This window comes from Narcine bancroftii, chromosome 1, assembly GCF_036971445.1.
Source record: "Narcine bancroftii isolate sNarBan1 chromosome 1, sNarBan1.hap1, whole genome shotgun sequence".
Taxonomy (NCBI): domain Eukaryota; kingdom Metazoa; phylum Chordata; class Chondrichthyes; order Torpediniformes; family Narcinidae; genus Narcine; species Narcine bancroftii.
Window position 1 is genome coordinate 291378802 of NC_091469.1, and position 20506 is coordinate 291399307.

At 47.5% G+C, this 20506-nt stretch overlaps 1 protein-coding gene and 1 long non-coding RNA gene across 2 annotated transcripts in view; one reads left to right on the forward strand and one right to left on the reverse strand.

Moving 5' to 3' along the window:
* Nucleotides 1–18045, forward strand: lyve1a (lymphatic vessel endothelial hyaluronic receptor 1a). Its single transcript, XM_069903835.1, has 6 exons — nt 1–204; nt 6644–6812; nt 7812–7951; nt 12856–13137; nt 14478–14541; nt 17421–18045. Exons 1-6 carry the CDS (start codon nt 123–125, stop codon nt 17500–17502), a joined length of 819 nt encoding a protein of 272 aa, XP_069759936.1. The 5' UTR covers nt 1–122; the 3' UTR covers nt 17503–18045.
* Nucleotides 6320–20506, reverse strand: part of LOC138746076 (uncharacterized) — a 24348-nt gene continuing 10161 nt past the window's right edge. Inside the window, exon 3 of the long non-coding RNA XR_011346687.1 lies at nt 6320–8099. This is a non-coding gene — a long non-coding RNA (uncharacterized lncRNA). The remainder of the gene's footprint in view (nt 8100–20506) is intronic.

Sequence of the window (20506 nt, forward strand, 5' to 3'; positions counted from 1 at the left end):
GGTGGTGACTGCTGGGCCTTGCTCAGCTTCCATTCTCTCTCTCTCTCTCACCCTCAGTGCTGGGCGTTGGCTCAACAGCGGTGACTACTCTCGGCAAAGGTTTGTGCTGAGGGACTCTCACTATGGCGAGGTGGGCCGCGTTTGTGGCGGTTGTCTTCACCAGTGTTCTTCAGGTGCTGCCTCAGACACCTCTCAACTTTGAGGGTGAGTCAATGTGTTAGTAATGAACCAAGTAACCATTTCTGTGATATTATCGCAATGGGGCAGATTACTTTTTGTTGCTCTCTTACTCTTGGTTTCAAAATTATTCACTTAAATATGTTGTACACAGTTATTAAAACTAACTTATTAAAGTCCTGTTTCTAGTGTGTATGAAAAATAACAGAACTTTAATCAGAGCAATGATACAGTTAGAATCTTCGCCCCAAGGTAAAATGTCCCATCCATGTGTGGTGAGGTGGGTGGAAGCAGTCAAACGAAGAGGTGTGGGGCACGTTTTTTATTCAGAGAGTGGTGGGTGCCTGGAACAGGCTGCCAAGGACTGTTGTGGAAGCATTTAAGAGGCTTCTTGATAGACCCATGCATATGCAGAGAATAGAGGGATATGGAGGGCAAGCAGAAGAGATTTAGCCTAACTTTGGCGTCATATTCAGCATAGATATCAAGGGCTGAAGGACCTGTTCAATGTTAGAAAATAAAAAGTAAAATTATGATAAATGGAAGTTTATGGGAAATGGCTTTTGATGGTGACTTGAAGGCACCTGTGAGATGGGTAGGACAATTCTCATGGGTTCTCCCGAAGTCTGAGCTCTCCCTGGGACGGAGGGGCTTCTCTGTAGTTGGCAGCTGTTGACAATGAAGAGCTCAGGAATGGTAGTCATTGGGTGCACCATGGAAGGTATGACAGGGGTCAGAAAATGACGGAGACTGCAGGGTAGCTGTGGCAGATCACGGAAGGTTCAAGAGCAGAGTGGGACAGCAGTTAGTACTGCTGCAGCACAGCTCCAGGTTATCAGCCCGACTTTGGCTGCTAGAGCTGCAAATGGCCATTCATCCCTTTGCCTTGGTGTTGGCTCATTGCAGCCATTGTCCCATTCTATCCCCTGCATTGACCTGTGGCTTTTACCTTGAAATGGTTGTCAGGTAGTTTTTATTCATTCATGGGATGATGGGATGTGAATAATGTTGACAAGACCAGCATTAATTGTCCATCGCCAACTACCCTCGTATCATCAGGAGTGGGCCACCTCCTTCAACATCAGGAGTCCCATGGAGTTAATGGGGAAGGGGTATTACATACTCAGACAAAAGCAATAGAAAATCACCAAGACATTGTTATATTTAAAATATGTTTATTATTAATTAGTAATTATAGAACACATTATCTAAACTTAACCCCCAACTATTAACAAATATACACGTGTGTGTGTGTGTGTGTGTGTGTGTGTGTGTGTGGGGAACAATTCTGGAATGTCAGTTTAAAGTTCAATCTCAGAAATCCAGCATTGACATGAAGACTCTGAAAATGATGCAAAGAAGTGGTCACAAACTAGATGGGAGAGACAGGGTGACAGACTTTTGTAAAGTCACAAAATCCTTGTTGAGTTGCTTCCAGAGAAATGTCCTTTCAGACAAGTGATAGTCAAAATTCCCCTTTTCTTGGCATGGGGGGGGGGGGGGATGGGGACACAGAACAAGTGCATTTCACTCTTTTGTGGGTCAGTTCAAGTGATCTTTTCTTTAGTCACTGTGGGGTTCAACAGTTTCCTTCAAAAGTGACCTTACGTTCAGTCACATGAAGCCTCTTCAGTACAGTATTCCTCAAAGAGATGCTGCTCCTGTGTTGGTTCCTTAAAATGGTCCCTGATCAAACAGAGTACTGTTTCTTTAATATGTTGGTCACAAGGTCTCTGCACCTGTGTTCCAGGAACTTTCTCTCTCTTTGAGTACATGCAGTCCAGCCTGTCAGCCCACAGTCAATCTCCAAAGCTTGCAGGGCTTGTAGCTTGATTTTGTGAGCTCTTAAAGTGACAGTCCCACTCAAATGAAAATGAACTAGGAGCACGTAACAGAGGGGTTCTAGGATTTACACCCAGGGATGATAATGGATCTGCAATATCTCTCCATCAGGGTGGTGAATGTTGAAAACAACTGTTTGCAGATATGTAGAGCAAATTTAGCCTGCCAGCTCCCCACAGGAGTGACACCAAGCAACATCTGGAGATATTTGGAGGGGGGAGTTACAGAAGCCCCTTTTCCACAGGCATCCCAGTTAATAGCTGTGCATTGTCCCAGGATAGGAAGCCCTTTATGCCGTTTCCACTGAGCCTCCCGTAACTGGGACACTCATTGCTTTTCCACTGGACACACTCACCCCCGGGATTCAGAGTGTACTTGCTTCAACTGGAAATGGGTGACTTTCTGCTGTCCTTTTTCCATTGGTTTTATCAGAACACCGGCGTCAGCAAACACCAGGGCTATGAGTAGGGATAGAGGCAGTGAATCCCCGGCGTGAAATGATGTCATTTGACACCAGCATTCGGACAGTGTTCCTTTTCCATTGAACTCCGTCCCAGTAAATTCCCAGTTAATTCCTAGGACAGGGTGCCGTGGAAAAGGGGCTAGAGACTGGGAAGAGTGTAGGGACTAGAGGGGATTACATAGACAGGGAAGGATGTAGGGATCAGAGGGGGTTACAGAGACAGGGAGAGATGGAGAGGACCAGAGGAGGTCACAGGGATAGGGAGGGGTGGAGGGGGGGTTATAGAGATGGGAAGGCGTGCAAAGGACTGGAGGGGATCACAGGGACAGGGAAGGGTGTAAGGTACTGGATGGGTTTATAGAGACAGGGAGGGGTGTAGGGCACAGGAGAGGGTTACAGAGATAGAATTAGGGTGTAGGGGACCAGAGGGAGTTACAGAGACTGGGAGAGGTGTAGGGGACAGGAGGGGGTTACATAGACAGGGAGTGTTGTGCCACAGAAGGGGAATGTTTCTGTGAAGGCATCTATCCAGTGCCCAGTGTGGATGAGTGAAAACAGGATCATGACGAGGCACGGTGTAAGTTTGGATCCAGCCAGTAGACGTCCGGGTAACCTGACAACTCGCCTTATTGCAAAACCGCAGATTCTTTAGTTATGACAACTCAGACCGCAGTCACTGCTTCCTCAGAACCACAGGGTTCGGGATAGACTCTGTGTGTTGAAACAAGAAAGACTGATGATGCTGGAGTCAAATGCAACAGACCGATGTGCTGGAGAACCTCAGCAGGTCATGCAGGAAGCAAAGGGGCCTGGGTCCTTACAGTGAACTGAGGTTCACTGGTGATGTGTTGTGCAGATGGTTGGCTGCTCCCCCATGCTCCGCCCCCATCTACCCATACATAACCCAGGTTCCCGCCTTAACCCAGAGCCCTACTGAAGACCCTACCCTCCAGTCGTGAAAGCTTTTATTCACACTACAGCCTTTCATCAAGTACGCAGGCCCTTGAATAAAAAGATGGGAGTGGGGGAGATAAAAGGAGGGAGCAGTATCCTTTCTATAGCACAGATAAAGATACATGATAAAGCCTAGGGCTCAAGTCTGAAACGTTGGTTATTTACCTTTATCTTTGCTATATAAAGGACAGTGTTTGACTTGCTGAGTTTCTCCAGCATTGTGTTTTCACTTCAGGTGGGAGCGTGGAAGAGAAATAAAGCTGAGAATTGATGGGGAGGGGGTAGCTCTCAGAGGGAAGGAAAGGGAAGGGGGTGAGGAACTTGAGGAAAGGAGACAGAAAGATAGGGAGAGAGGCTGGGGCAGGGAGGGTGAACAGAAATTGGAGAGATCGATGTTACTGGCATCTGGTTGGAGAGTGCTCGGGCAGAATATAGTGCAACGTTGGTCACCCTTTACCTCCTATGGATGCTGCATAACCTGCTGAGTTTCTACAGCACGTCTGTGAGTTGTCACTCTCCCTGCACTCTGCGACAGACGAATGTTTCCTTCCTTGATGTTTGGGCTCCTGGATTCTTACCCATCCCAGACCCTGACGTGGAGTGGTTTGTTGGGCATCTTCAGATGGCAGGTAGGAGTTCCAAAGGTTGAGCAAGGGTTCCGTTGTAGGTGTGTCTGACTGCAGAACCTACCAAGAATATAAACTAAATACTACCAAGTTCCCAGTGATCCAGTAAATCGGAGCTTACCATCGCCCATGGAAAGTTTGCTGTGAGGTTCCATGGAGCCATCAGATTCAGGCCACTGATTTTTGAGTCCAGTATTGTCACTGCCACAGCCAGTGGAAAGAGATCAAGTGATTCACCACTCCACACAATCTCACAAGACTAATGTCCAGATTACAGCCTGCAGACAGTGCCCCTCAATACCTGACTCCCTCACCCTCTCAGACCCCCTCCCCCTCTATGCCCCAGATTCCAGTTGGGAAGGTGGCATTCTGCTCGGTCCCTGCTCCAGCAATGCTCTCTCCCATCCTAGCAATCCAGATTGCAGTAGGTCCAAGAAAATCCATCCCTCCTCAGGCATGGAGACCAGGACCTCTCCCAGTCTGGTCCACAAATTGCCCGGAAACTTTCATCAGGGATCGGGGAGAAGAGCAGGAACTGGAGGAAAGCAGGAGGAAGCAGTTTAAAGCACAGAGAGGATGGAGCTGGCAAAATTGTTCCGAGCACCAGATCTGTCAGGCTGTGGGGAGATAACAATATACAGAAGCAGAAGTAGGCCCATCAAAAAAAAAATAGAGAGTGAGACCTCCTGGGTGGTTGTCACGGAGCTGGAATGAATTTGATGGGCCAAATGCCCTGCCCCTGTGCTGCAACCTTTCCATGATTCAGCAATTGGCAAAAACCAGCTGAGATGGGCTGAATGTCTCCCTAGAGGAAGGTGCTGCAATTGAGTATGGTGACGTTCGGTGGTTGAAGGGAAAACGAAACAGAGCAATCTGCAGGTGAATAGGTGCTAAGGACTCAAGTGACAGAGGCTCTGAGGATCTGGGCACCACCAATGATGGGCAGATGGGCTCTGAAGAAAGCTACGGAAACAAAGGAAGAGCCCAGCATGGATCGGAGGGATATTTTCAGACAGGTTAATGATCTGGGAACTGTAACCAGGGCTAACAATAGTAGCATAAAGGTTTGTGTCGGGAGAGGGAGTCTGCATCTCCTGCCACCATTGTTTGCATAATCTCAAAGGATGCAGCAGATAAGATGGCAAGCGGTCCCAGGGCTGTTGCCACATGTAGGAGATTCACAAAGGCCTGTTTCAGCTTCTCTCTGCCCCCTCCCTCCGAGCACAAACAGGATGTTGGGCGGGGTGAGGAGATTGGCTTTTGTTTGCATTGACAGTGGGTGAAGGAACTCTGGGCCCCTCCGAGGCAGTCGTTGCCACAAGAGAACCACCACCGATGTCAGGGTTGGTCCCCACCTGTTGCAGCCTCCACTCCCCCTTCCCCACCTCTCCCCTACCCTCTCCTTCATCCCATCCCCTCCCTCACCCCCTTTCCTCCCAACCTCCCTCCCTCTCTCCTCCCCTCTCCACCCTCCCCTCCTCATCCTCCCTATCCTCCCTCCTGCCTTTCCCTCCTCACCCTCCCTCCCTCCTTCCTTCCCTCTCCTCCCCTCCCTCCACCCTACCCTCCCTCCTCACTTTCTTTACTGCCCCTGAGGCACTTCCTGCTGTAACCACAGGAAGTGCAGTCCTGCCCCTACATCTTCCCCTGTCACCTCCACTGAGGGCCACAGACACACCTTGCAGGTGAGGCACATCATCCAACCAGATCCACTGCCTTTGGTTACCCTGGTGAGGTCTCCTCTATACCAGTGTGACCGTTGGGGAGGGGGTAGTCGGGGGGTGGGTGAAACAGAAATTGGAGAAGTCGATGTTAATACCGTCTGGTTGGAAAATTCCCAGGCAGAGTATTCCGAAACTTAGGTCATCCTTCACTTCCCATGGATGCTGCGTGACCTGCTGAGTTTCTTCAGCATGTGTGTGTGTGTTGCACTTGACCCAAGCTCTGCGGACTTCACTGTTATTTTTATTTGATAATTATTGATTTATTAATTTATTGATATTTAAGGCTCCGATAGCTCAGTGGTTCGTTCCTTGCTGGGGCCTCGTTTTAGTGAGGGGCGCTAGACATAGAGTCAGCTCTGTCTTCCTTACGGTGGATAACGTTAAAGAATTCCATGTATGTTACATTCTAAATGTAGTATTATGTGACAATAACGGAACCTTTATCTTTAAGGTGAACGGTACAATTATATGATGTGCAATGCAATTAGAAAGAAAAACATTTCAAATATGATCAAAATTAAGGAATCCAGAGCATTGTTAATATAATAAAGCATAACATTAAAAAAAACAACAGAGAAGAAAAAGAAAGAAAAAAAATTATAAATTTCTTTCTTTTCCCTTTAAAATATTTTCATCGTTGTCTACATTATGTACAATTGAACAGTACAGTTATATATTATATTTTCAAATTCAAAAGGGGAAAAAAATCCTTGTTTAAAGCTGGGAGCCACTTTGTATAGCAGACTTCACATTCTAGTGCCATGTCGCTGGTCTGGGAAGGTGGGGGGTGGGGGGGGGGGGGGCTGTGTGTCTGGGGGCAGCTCCGAGTGAACATCCGGCTCCTTCCTTTGTTGCAGAAATCAATCACACGGACTGCCGGTTCAGGGGGGTTTTCCACATCACCCTGCAGGATAAGTACAGACTGACCCTGTTGCAAGCACACGAGGCTTGCAGGCGCCTGGGCACGGTGCTGGCGACGAAGGAGCAGGTGGAGGTCGCCCACAACCTGGGATATGAAAAGTGCCGGTGAGTGGATGTTGGCACCAGGATTCAGGGTGGGAGGCGGGCAGGGAGCCTGCCAGCAAACAGGACACATGCTTCAATCCCAGCAGAGCAGCAGCAGTGACTAGTCTGCAAACAAACGATGGTGTCAGTCATGGTGATGTGGATGTGGGGTCAGTCCCTCCACGGTCTTGCTGAAGGGTTTCAGCCCAAAATATCACAAGATGCAAGGGCAGAAGTTGGCCCATTGGTCCATTGAGTCTGCTCCGCCATTCTAATCATGAGCTGATCCATCGTCCCAGTCAGTCCCAATCCCCGGCCTTCTCCCCGTAACTCTAGATGCCCCGACCAATTAAATACCTGTCAATCTCTGTTTTAAATACCCCCAATGTCCTCGCTTCCACAGTCCCCCTGTGGCAACAAGTTCCACAGACTCACAACCCTCTGACTAAAGAAATTTTTCTGCATCTCTGTTTTAAATTAACACCTTTTTATCCTGAAGTTGTGACCTCTTGTCTGAGATTCCCCTACCGTGGGAAACATTCTTGCCACATCTTCTCTGCCCAAGCCTTTCAGCATTCAAAATGCCTCTATGAGGTCCTGGCTCATCCTTTTGTATTCCCAACGACTACATTCCAAGAGTCGACATTCATTCCTCATATACTAACCCTTTCATTCCTGGTATCATTCTAGTAAATCTTCTCTGTTCCCAAATACATCGACTGTTCTTTCTCTCCAACTGATGCTGTTTGACTTGCTGAGTTCCCCAAGTGGACAAACACAACCCCCCTTCCTCATTCCCACCCCAACAGTCTGTCCTCGGTCTTCTCCACTGCCAGAGTGTGGCCCAATGTGAACCAGAGGAACAACACCCTTTGTTTCCCCACCTTGGCCGGACTGCACCAGTGGGTGTGGACGGAAAATGTTCAGGGAATCATCTTCTCCCTTTACCTTGGTGCCCTCTGCCCCTACTGTGGGATCTCAGTACACGTGTGGGTCTCTCACCATCACCTCTCTGTCCAGGTACGGTTGGGTGAACGATGGTTTTCCGGTGATTCCAAGAATATCCCCGCTGCCGCAGTGCGGACAGAACAAAACGGGGGTGCTGATCTGGAGCCAGTATTTTGACAAGGAGTTCGATGCCTACTGCTTCCGAGATAACGGTGAGCAGATCTGAGGCCCCTGGTCCCACAGGCACACCTTACACTGGGGCAAGAAGTGTGACCTTCAGTTCATCACAGGTGTGATCATGCAGAGGAGAGCACAAAGCAGGTCTTTCCGCTTGCTAGAAACCTACAGAGAATAGTTCATCTTCGGCGCATGAACAAAATACAAAAAAGAAAGACAGAATTCTTATTAGAGTGATAAATTACCTCATTAGTCAACAGTTCTACCTTCACAACAAATCAAAGATTATAAAAGTAATTCCAAAAGGGTCCCCACAATGTTTGAAAATTTACATTCAAATCGGAAATTGAGCATGTAATCTTCTCTAAATTTAAACATGACATGACGTCATGTAGCCATTGAGCACGAGAAGGCAGGGTAACATCCTTCCATCTGAGCAACACCACCCACTGAGCCATAAGAGAAATAAAAGCTAATGCATGTAGATCAGATGTCATTCTCTCCAACAATACCAAACAAGGCAGTTAAGGAATTTGGTTTAAAATTAACTTTAAAAAGTGCCAAGAAAGTTTGAAATACTTCAATCCAATTTTTCCTAAGACTCTGGCATGTCCAAAACATATGAATTAATAAAGCTTCTTCATTGATGCATTTATCACAATAAGGAGATACATCTGCATAAAAATGAGATCGTTCGATTTTGGACATGTAAGCCCAATGGACTACTTTAAATTGTAGGAGAGAGTGGTGGGCACATAAAGGAGCACTCAGTGCCCATGAGCACTGAGTGCTCCTTGTCCAGGGATACACGGCCACACCGGTGTCCTCACACTTAAAGTTTGTCCCCATGCAATGCCCGAACATTTTGACATTCCCAGTCAATACTGGGGACATTGAAATCACCAATGACAACAGCTTTGCTATTTTTACAGACCTTACCAATCTCACTACATATTTGATCCCCTCACTCCCGGTGACTGGTGGTCTACAGTCTACACCCAACAGGGTGATGACTTCTCTTTGATTCCCGATTTTCCCCCACATGCCATAGTTTTATCTGTGGGGATATCTCAGAACCATAGAACATTACGGCATACAAACAGACCCTTTGACACTTCTAGTCTGTGCTGAACTATTAATCTGTCTAGTCCCACACCACCCAGTCGATATCCCTCCACACCCCTCCATCCATGTAACTGTCCAAATTTTTTGTAAATGTGAAAATTGAGCCTGCATTCACCAATGTCTCTGGGAATGTCCCAAATGCTTCATTCTGTTCGTGGCCCATGCTGTGGGGTGTCTGCCTGTGTCCACAGGCTCCCACATCATGTCTCTCTCTCAAATAGGAACTGGATAGCAAACTGAGGGAGGGAGCATTTGGAGAGCACTGGAAAGGGGAGTGCTGGCCTTCCCTCGCCCAATGACCAGGAGCAACGGGTTGAAGCAGCATCTTGAGGAAGGGCCAAGGAGATGGGGGAGTTCAGGGAGTGTGATCCAGACCACCAGACCTGGCAGGCACTGGGGTGTGATGCACTGGCATTTCTCAGGAAGAAGAATTGGCAACAAACAAGAAGGCTGGAGGGTCTGAGGTTGAGTGCAGAAAACAAAATTCAGCAGGTCACACAGCATCCATGGGAAGTCAATGCAATCGCCAGTTCATTCCTGAACCCATTAGAGAATCCTTGAGGGAGGAGGTGGGTGGGAGGAGGTGGGTGGGATGAGACCCTGGGAAGGATTTGGAACACGTGGCAAAGAGATATCAGGTGGGGGAGGCTAAGCAGCATGTTTGGGGAATTAGGGAGTGTTTGACACCCCCCCCCCCCACCCCGTTACAAATGGGTTAGATGCAAGAAGTGCTGACCTCAGCTGATTCCTCTCTCAGTCAATGGGAGTGACAGAAGAATGTTGGTTGGATTGTTGTGTGAGGCTTATTGACAGCATCCATTGGAGCGCTTTCATCTCTAACGTCGAAGTACTCGAGATGGCAGAGGTCGACAGCATCGAGTCCACGCTGCTGAAGATCCAGCTGCGCTGGGAGGGTCACGTCTCAAGAATGGAGGACCATCGCCTTCCCAAGATCGTGTTATATGGCGAGCTCTCCACTGGCCACCGTGACAGTGGTGCACCAAAGAAAAGGTACAAGGACTGCCTAAAGAAATCTCTTGGTGCCTGCCACATTGACCACCGCCAGTGGGCTGATATCGCCTCAAACCGTGCATCTTGGCGCCTCACAGTTTGGCGGGCAGCAACCTCCTTTGAAGAAGACCGCAGAGCCCACCTCACTGACAAAAGGCAAAGGAGGAAAAACCCAACACCCAACCCCAACCAACCAATTTTCCCCTGCAGCCGCTGCAACCGTGTCTGCCTGTCCCACATCGGACTTGTCAGCCACAAACGAGCCTGCAGCAGACGTGGACTTTTACCCCCTCCATAAATCTTCGTCCACGAAGCCAAGCCAAAGATTGACAGGAAACACTTCCCTGCTGATTCCTGGAGAATGCTCTGCCAGCCTGACTCCAGGCTATTCCTCCTCACCACTGATACAGCTTTCATGTTGCTGAATGTTCAGTCCCCAACTCACTAGTCCCTCTCACTCCTCACTCTGACAAGCTCCCTCCCAAGTTTATAACACATTTCAGAAGCAGCACATGCAAAAAAAAGGTCTTTCAAGATTCAATTTATTGTCATGTTATAAAGACAGTGCAATATTACACCAAATTGCCCTTTGCCTGTTGTAAGGCAGACAGATTCACCATCACCAGAAATTGCCTGAAGCACCTCCTACAGTCGGAGAAAGAGAAGCAAAAGAGAGATCTCCCCCCCCCCCCCAAATCACCGAGTGTCCGTAGATTCGCCTCCAGCGCTTCCACACCCTCTGCAGCCACAGACTCCAGTCAAAGCCATCAGCAACCCGAGCTTCAGATCTGAACCTCTGACATGATCAGGAACCCTTCAGCGCCCTCACATCCCGGTTCCGAAACCTGGTACCCCCTTCAGCCAGTTTTGAGCCGGTCTCCAGCAGTCCGCGGTTTGGTGCGAGCCCCTTGACCGCAGTCTCCAGCACCCCACAGCCTTCGAGGGTTCCTCTCCTAGAGTCACCTGCAGCCCACTGCCTGTGTGGGTCCTTCAGCCACAGAACCCCTCACTGGTTCACCGCTGTGGTCACCGTCCGGTGAGTCCTCTCCTCTGTTTCTCCTTTTGAAACAGGGGGTGGTCTCCCAATTTTCTGGTGCCCTGTGCCAGTCCTCCCTCCACTTCCTCAGAGACTGCAACTCCTCATGACCGCTGATGATCATAGGCACCGCCATCTTGGCTGTAGACCCCGCGGTCACGGGATTTGAAATAAAACCACCATTGGCTCCTTTAACAAAGCCTGTACAGAGCTGACAGCAGTTTGACCCATGGGATCACTGTGTCTCTGCTCCCCGCTCCCCGTAGGTCTTCAGGGGATAGGAGACAGAGGGTGAGGGGATTGAGGCAGAGGGATTACAGCAGCTCCAGCAGATTTATTAATGGACCAAGGAATGATCATGTCCAATGTCACACATAAGTAGGCCATCCAGCCCCTGAAACCTGCCCCATGTTCAATACGATTGTGGGTGATCCCTGCTGCCTTCAACATTTCTTGATCCTGTTGCCCATGACTCTCAATTCCTCGAGTTTTTAAATATTTTTTTATCTCCATCTTCGATGTATCTAATGAATCGACCTCCACCAGTCTCGGTGGCAGAGAATTCAAACTTTTGCCTTTCTACTCACCTGATTTAAATGGCCAGGCCCCTTGTCCTGTAGCTATGTTCCCTTATTCATGAGCATTTGATGCCTCTGGGCCTGAGCGCGCTGGAGTTTAGGATGAGGAGAAACCCATCCAATATTGAAAGGAATGGATAAAGTAGATGTTTCCAGCAGAGGGAGAGTCCAGGAACTGAGGGCACAGCCTCAGAATAAAAGGGCATCCCTTTAGAACAGAGATGAGGCATTTCTTCAACCATAGTGGGGTGAATCTGTGAAATTTGTTGCCACAGATGGCTGTTGAGGCTACGTCCTTGGGTAAATTTAAAATGGCAGTTGATAGGTTCTTCATTAGTAAGGTTATGGGGAGGAGGCAGGAGAATGGGGGTTGAGGAAAAATGCATCAGCCATGGGGGAGCAGTCTTGATGGGCTGAATGGCCTAATTCCACTCCTAGGCCAGGTGGAGATTCTCCCATAGTGGGCACATCTCAAAATCTACCCCGTCTAGGCCCCCTCATACCTCAGCTTCTTCCTTTGGCTACCTTTTCTTTCTTTATCACATACTTTGTGGTTGTCTATTGCTTTTTGAAGTTTCCCAGTTGTCCAGATTCCCATACTTTGGCAGTTTTGTGTACATGAGCTTTTACTATGATGCTTTCTTTTATATCTTTAGTGCCAAGTGGACCACCACCTGTGTTAATTTCCTTTGTTCCAAACTGAGTAGATCACCCACAATCTATTGAAACAGTGCGGTCAGAACATCAGATAAAAGGGCTGAACAGCTTCCTCCAGACCCTTGATCTCACCAGCTGCCTTTATTTTGACCTAAAGAGAATTTTTAAAGATTATGAGCGATTCAGATGGGGTGGACAGCCAGCACCTTTTTTCTGGGGCGACAATAGCAGACATCAGAGGACATCGGTAGAAATTGGAGAAAAGTTTAGGGGAGTCATTAGGGGTAAGTCTTTTTGCACAGAGTTGTGGGTGTCTGGAATCTCTTGCCAGAGGTGGTGGTGGAGGCTGGAACAATAGGGGCATTTAAAAGACTCTTAGACAGGCACATGGATGGAAGAAACATAGAGGGTTATGGGTGTGAGGGAGGGCAGAGTTAGATTGATGTGGAGTAGGTTTACATGGGTCGGCACAAAATTGTGGGCCGAAGGGCCAGTACAGTGCTGTAATGTTCTACATCCTGTTCTCTGCCAGATGCCCAGAAGAGGAATGCCTGTGAACCGTTACAAATTCTGACCACGCCCTTCAACACCGAAACATCATCATCGGAAGCAGTTCCCACAACCCTGTCTAGCATCACGGTGGTCAGTTTGGAGACTGTGTCCCAGCAAGATTCCAAGACAATGATTGTGCTGCAGGGAGCACAGACCCTTTCCACCGTCCCAGTCGAACTAACCTTCTCTTCATCAATACCTGCTGCTGACGATAAGGAAAACGCAAAGAAGAACGAGCCGATGGCCACCTGGGTCATCTATAGTGAGTCATCCCCAGGCAGGGATAAAACCAGAAAATTCATGTTTGGTAACCTGGGCACTGTGGTGATTAATGTTTAACCCTTTGGGTGCTGGCCTCCCAGCACACATGCCCATGGAACCACATCTACGTTTAATATCACATGTACTAAGCTGCAATGATAGTTGTTTTGAGAGCAGAACAGTTAGGCAGCTCACACAGAGTACAACAAGTCAAACCCAGTATAGAGTGCAGTTACAAAGAAGATCAGTTGGGATGGAGCAAACCAACACATTCTTGATATTTTGTGGTCATTCAGGAGACTGACAGGAAAGATTTTGGTGAGAAAGAATCTGGGGCTGCGATCTCACACTCATGAATCCTCTTCCTGACAGGAGTGGTGGGAGCGAAGAAATTATGGCTGGGCTGGGACAAGTATATTTTGGCCAATATTCAAAGGCAGCGGGAGCTATAGATGGAGGAGAGGGGGTGTATGAGATGGAGGGGAGGGGGTGTGTGAGATGGAGGGGAGGGGGTGTGTGAGATGGAGGGGAGGGGGTGTGTGATGTTGATGGGGAGGGAGTCGATGGAGGGGAGGGGCATGTGAGGGAGGAGAGCGGGTATGATGGAGTCAATAGAGGAAAGGAGGTGTGTGATGGAAGGGAGGGTTGTGTGATGGAGTCAATAGAAGGTAGGGGTGAGAGATGAAGGGGAGAGAAGTGTGTGTGATGGAGTTGATGGAGGGGAGGGGAGGGGAGGGGAGGTGTGAGATGGAGGGGAGGGGGCTGTGTTATAGAGTCGATGGGGAGGAGGTATGTGATGGAGTCGATGGAGGGAAGGGGGTGTTTGAGATGGAGGGAAGGGGAAATGTGAGATGGAGGGGGGTGTATGATGGAGTCGATGGGGAGGGAGTGTGTGAGGGAGGGGAGGGGTGTATGATGAAGCCAATGGAGGGGAGGGGGTGTGTGTGAGGATCAGTGTCACATTCACAACCCTCTGCAATTTCCTGCGGTCTTGAACAAAGCAGTTCCCATCCCACACAGTGACACACCCTGACAGGATGCTTTCAAAAGGGCATCTGTTGGGGTTGTAAAGGGACACAGGTAGCATGCCAAATTTCCCCAGGGAGCAGAGGTACTGGGGCATTTTCTTGGCCATTGCTTCAACATGGGTGGACCCCTAGGAACTTAAAGGTGTAGACTATCTTCACCTCATTGCCATTGATGCAGACACTGGCATGAGTTTCACACGTTGTCCAGAAGTCCATGACTTGCTCCTTGTTCTTGCTGACATTGGGAGTTAGTGTGGGCCCTGTTAAAGTTTGGTTTCTGTGAGCTTAACTCTTGTTTCTTTGTGCCTTGCAGTTCTGGTCATGGTCCTGATGGTGCTCGTGATCTTTGTGGTGGTACTGTCTTGCTATTTGAGAAAGTAAGAACTCCTTGGATGGCCGACAGAGTGGGAGGTGGTGCCTTTTTAGATTCTTTGGAGGGGTGTGGGCTTTGTTGGCTGGGCCAGCATTTAATTGCCCTTGGGAAAGTAGTGGGGAGCTGCCTACTTGAACCACTGCAGTCCCTGGGGGTGGGTGGACCCACAGCACTGGCAGGCAGGGAGCTGCGAGATGTATCCATTAGGATGGTAAGTGGCTTGGAGGTAATTTCCAGTCAGGGGTCTCCCCTGAGGCTTTGCTGCCTTGGCTTTCTAGTGCAGGTGTGTGGGTTTAGATATGGGTACTCAGTTCTTCACACAAGTCTTGAGAGTTCAGACTTGGATTCCAATGAGTTAAATGTAGTGATTATTTATAATCTCAGCAGGATCTAGAATGTTGCCTGACGCTCTGAGATCCTGCTGTGTCATTGGCTCCCAGATTTCCAATATTACATGTTCTTTTCCTTGTATTTAATTCCCACTGGGTCTGTCCTTCCCTTTCCATGACCTCCTCCTCTCAGCTTCTAACTTCTTCAGCCTCTGACACTAACATGGTGACTCGTCTCCTAGTTCCCTGTACAATGTAACTCTCTGGTCCATTTCTCACAAGAATGCAAGGGAGCAGGGTTGGCCGTCAAGCCTGCTTCCACATTCCAAAGGATCTCCGCTGATCTGGCCGTGGACTCAGCTCCATTTACCCCACAACCTTAATTCACTTGTCGTTCAAAGATCTATCATTCTGAGTGTTAAATACATTCAGTGAGGGAGCCCCTACTGCTTCCTTGGGCAGAGAATCCCATAGATTAACCACTCTCTGGGAGAGGCAGTACCTCCTCATCTCCATCCTAAATCTACTCCCCCGAATTTTGAAGCTCTGTCCCCTAGTTTTCATCTCACCTCCCAATGGAATAATTTTCTACCCTCCAAAAACGTATGGGGTTGGTAGGTTAATTGGGTATAATTGGGACGGCATGGAGAGTCGACTTCTACTGTGCTGTAAATACATTTAAAATGTAATTTAAATTTATCTATTACTTTCATCATTTTATATACCAGTATTTAAACCTTAAGTCATTCATTCATTCATTCAGGTGCCTTGCCGTTCGGCAAAAGTGATCATGTCTCTCCATCCGTCACCATCTCTGACCCTCCGAATTGTAGTTATTACCTCCCCTGTTCTCCTTCAGTGAAGGCTCCACCTTTGAGCTGAGACCGAAGACGATATTGAGTTCATGATTATAAAAGGGAAAAATACTGAAGTGCTTTCCCGTTGCCTACTTCAGATGCTGTGTCCACACTGGACGGGTAACCCTGGTCATTGATCAGCAGGTTCATCAGCCCAGCATTTTTAGTTTTGCAACCATAAATTCGAATTTGTAGAATCTGCTTGTAAAACCATCAACCATCTGCAATCCATGGCTTCACATGATCCTGAATGAGAGACTAAACAGGTTCTACAACTTGCCTAAAGGTGACCTGTAGGCAATCGGATGGAAGGATCCCCTTATACTCATTTTTGCTGAGCAATTGTATAGCACCGACACCGAACCTTAAATTCGTCACCCCAAAATCAGGGGTTGTCTTATATGCCAAATATAAATTCCGAATGTTAAGAAAACCTCCCTGGGCTGCGAACTTAGAGTGTACCCCATGGTGATGGAGAACAGCATAAAGCACTCACATCACTTCTACAGTCCTACCATTAAATATTTTTCTACTGAAACGTGTTTGGGAACCTTCATTAATAGTAATGTTATATTAAAACAATTAAAATGTATTAGAAACCTGTCTAACATACCTTAAAATAACAGCACAGCAAACGAACCAAGTCGTCATTCGCAACAGCTGACAAATAGTAAACAATCAGCCGACTAAGTTTATAAATTAAATTCCTGCAGTGTACCTTATCTCAACATTTATAATACATTACAGTATCTGTTCTTTACATTTAAACATACTGCATGGTAATAGGCTATTTCAGCCCACGAGTCCGTTCCACCCAATTAACTTACACCCCTGGTATATTTCGAACGGTGGGAAGAAACTGGTCCCCCAGGGAAAACCCACACAGACACAGGGAGAACGTAAAAACTCCTACAGACAGAATGGGATTTAAACCCGATCGCTGGCGCTGTAACAGTGTTGCGCTAACCGCTACGCCAACCATACTGCCCTTAATATTATGTATAATATTGGACATAAGTAAATCAATTTCAAGTAAATGGTAAAATTACACACAACATCATGTTTATTCCTGTAAAAGATCCGAGGCCTAAGTGTCGTCACTAGTGTTTACGTTCCACCAGCTGACCACATTTGATGCATGTTACAGTTGGTCTTTTGACAGTATTCTGCCATTACTTGAAATGAGTTGGCTAAATTTTATATACCCAGGACTGTGTGGCTTAGTAGTATGCTTCACAGCATCAATCCACTGGTCAGTGGGATGGTTGGTAAAGGACTATTGGGGCAGTCAGCTCTCAGTGGTTAAGCGCCAAACTTGGGGTAGTCTTTTACAGTGAGCATAGCTCAAAACCTACATTTTAAGTGGAAATTTTGGGGGTTGTCTTATACACCCAGTCACCTTGTACACTGACATATATGGTAATCTTGTACCTATGTCCCCTCATTCAAGGCTCTGCCATGGGTGAAAGCATCTCAACATCTTCCCAGCTGTGATCCCTGAGGAACCACTACTCCTGAATGGGTCACCATTCATTGAGTTTGTTCCACGGTCCACGGGCTTGGATCCAGCCCTTTACTGAAACACCAGCTGTTTTTATGCTGAACTCCAGTGGAAATATGAAATGGCACAGTGAGAGCTTTGGCCTTGTTGAACTCCTGCTAGGCACCCATCTAAATACTTTCCTCTGCACCTTTAGATGCTGCTGCATTTCCTTTGCGATCTCTGAGCAGCCAAAGGAAGCAACTGAGGCTGAAATGATGGAGAAGCTCTCACCGTGATAGCAGGAACTGAAGTCCAAGGCCACAGCACCCTCCTCCAGCAAGCAAACTAATGCAACAAGTACATAAACATCAAGAACACCAAGTGGTTTTGAATCGGTGAACATGGAACAACACTGAATGGAGAGGCAGGCCTATTCAGTCCCTTTACTCTGTGTCGGTTTTTACCCTGCCCATCCTTCATCAGAGCCTCCTGTCAGATTACTGGAATTGTCTTCTCAGTTCTGAAAGCACACACTATACTACATATCTTTTAGTTGAAAGGTCCCTGTAAATCATCCGTTCACATCAGTGGTGACTGTTTCAACATGTCAATGGGAGGGGAAGGAGGTTGAATAACATTGCAGTGTTGACCAACACCTGATTTATTGCTCAAACTGTCCGGTAGACCATCATAAGGGGCATTAAGACTGGATCACTTCCCTCGGCCTTTATCTCTCCATTTGTACACAGCGAGTGTGGTGACGGGGGTGTGAGACAAGTGAAGGGGCAGAAAGCAGAGAGAGTGAAGGAGGGGAAAGTGGTGGGGGATTAGAGAGAAGGAAGAATGGGGAGGGAAAAAGTGGAGGAGGGGAAGGGTTGTGAAGGAGAGGGGAGGGGGCAATAGTGGAAGAGTGAGGGAAAAGAGTTGTGAAGGAGGAGAGGGAAGTGAGCAGGGAATGAAGAGGGGTGGGGAAAGGAGAGGAGAGGGATCTGGAGGCATGGATATGGTGGAAAGGAGGTGGTGAATGGGAGAGTGAGGAGTGGAGGGTGGAGGAGTGAGCTGGGAATGCAGGGGATGCAGGGAGAGAGGGAGGAGAGGGAGCTGGGAACAGGTTGGAGAGGGTGGGAAAGAGGTAGTGACTGGGAGCATGGGGAGAGGAGGGTGAGGGGTGTGAGCAAGGAATGAAGGGGAAGTGGGGGAGAGGGAGCTGGGGACAGAGGATGGGAAGGAGGTAGTCAATGGGAGAGGGAGGAGAAGAGTGAGCAGGGAATGGTGCAGGGAGAGAGGGAAGAAGGGAGCTGGGGACAGGTAGGAAAGGGTGGGAAGGAGGTAGTGAAGGGGAGAGAGGGAATGGGTTGGGGGAAGCGAGCAGGGAATGGGGAGCAGAGAGCAGAAGGTGGAGGGTTGGGTGGGGGCAGAGAGCTGCTTCTATTTGTGCATCGTGTGTCTGAGGCAAAGAAGGAATCTCTGAGCATAGAATTCTATCCCCATATTTCAACGGATGCCACCACCCCCCCCCTCCCCCCCGCATGAAAGAGGCCATTTTGCCCAATTTGTCTGTAGTGGCAGTTACGATCCATTCGAGCACTCTCCCAGGAATGGTGGAAACCTTTCAGAATGACCTGTGTTCCCCTTTCCCATCTGTGTGGGCCTGATCTCCCCTGGGTGTGAATCCCACATATTTTTATCTCTCGTTAGCTATGAAGACTTGGTGGGTTTTATAGGTGATGACATTTTATCAATGACTCCTCATTCCATCCTTCCCCAGAGGTAGAAACAAGCTCTTCTCATGCATTGTCCCAAATTCCTTCAGCATTTTAAACCCTCTGAGCAGATATCCCCTTAGAGAGTGGGGAAATTCACATTGACCACTCCATGGAAAAGCAGACATTTCTCTGCCTGTTTTCAGATATTTTGTGCCTAGCTTCTCCAGAAGTTTGTAATTTCAATGTAACAAATTTACATCAGAAATGTTTTGTCATGAATTTGGAGACAGAAATAACTGACAAGGGATTCACATGCTGTATTTTTATTCTGCTGTCGAGGACCAAGGTGAATTTAATGAAAAAGAAACCCCGTGAGTCCACACAAACCTGAAAATGGTCACAAATCCCCTGTATCTCACCCTCAGTCAAAGTATGTTTTCATTAAATATATTACAGTCTTTCTTTTCCAAATGTAGTGGCAAATAGTGTTCTAGGTTTACTCAGCAAAAGACACTCTGCTGGAGGGACACGCAGGTCATCCAGGGAAGAACAAGGATGGTCAAAGGTTCGAGCCATAATCCCTTATCGGGACTTTACTTGGGGGGGGGGGGGGGGGTGGGTTGAAGGGAGATGGAACCAAAGGTGGGAGGGGGGAGAATGAGAATGGCTGGGGACTGGGAGGGGGTAGGTGGGAAAGGGGAAGAGAAATGGTCCGTTAGCTGAAATTAAACTATTCTGTGAAACAGATTCAGGTTTATTGTCATAAATATGTGTCACGAAATTTGTTATTTTATGGCAGCATTATTACGCAGTATTATAAAGTATAAAATTGCTGTGAATTATGTTACGAACCCAGAGCAATAGACAAATGTTACTTAAACAAAAGTTGCTTTTAATTTTCTTTAAATATAAAAACAGGATAAAACTTTAATTTATTACTATTAACTTAACCTTTAATTCGAAGCCCACGTGTATGTAATGTGTATATATTCAGGAAAGTTCTTTGCCTTAATAGTCCAGTCATTCACTTCTCACTTCTCCAAGTTCACTGGTATCAGGCAATTCTTATACTGTGCACAGAATTTATCATTTATGAATTTTCACCAGGCTCTGGTGCTTAAAGGTAAATGATTACTGCTCAAGAAGGTTCTTGTTGGTTTCAGAGAGAAATTTGTTGCTTGTTGGACACACACAAACTGATTTCCTCCGATCAGTCACTTCAGTGTCTTGCTAAAGAAACTTGCCCCATCATGAGTTTTCCAAATGATAACCTCTTCTTTGTTCCTCTAGTTTCCCTTATTTCAGGAGAAACACTCTAGCCAGACATTTCCTCTTGTAAGGACTACAAGGGTTTTCAACAGCCTGAACTCAGAACTCACAACCCATCTTCAAAATGGGGTTTTCAACAAGCCTGCCAGTTTGCCATGTTGCAGCCTCAAAAGCTACTGCAGAACTGATTTCTCTCTGCTTGTAAAAAGCAGAACCCCTCCCAAAGCTCCAAACCCAATCTTTGAAAGATCTTTCATAGCCCTTGAGCCTGGACTTTTCCATTTGCTCCTGCTTTTTCCATTTGCACCTGCTTTTGAAATTCAAA

Excerpts from the sequence above, each read along its gene's own strand:
- lyve1a (XM_069903835.1), top strand. The coding sequence starts at position 123 with ATGGCGAGGTGGGCCGCGTTTGTGGCGGTTGTCTTCACCAGTGTTCTT. Across the intron at positions 205-6,643 it reads GACACCTCTCAACTTTGAGG|AAATCAATCACACGGACTGC; the intron begins GTGAGTCAATGT and ends CCTTTGTTGCAG. Across the intron at positions 13,138-14,477 it reads GGCCACCTGGGTCATCTATA|TTCTGGTCATGGTCCTGATG; the intron begins GTGAGTCATCCC and ends TGTGCCTTGCAG.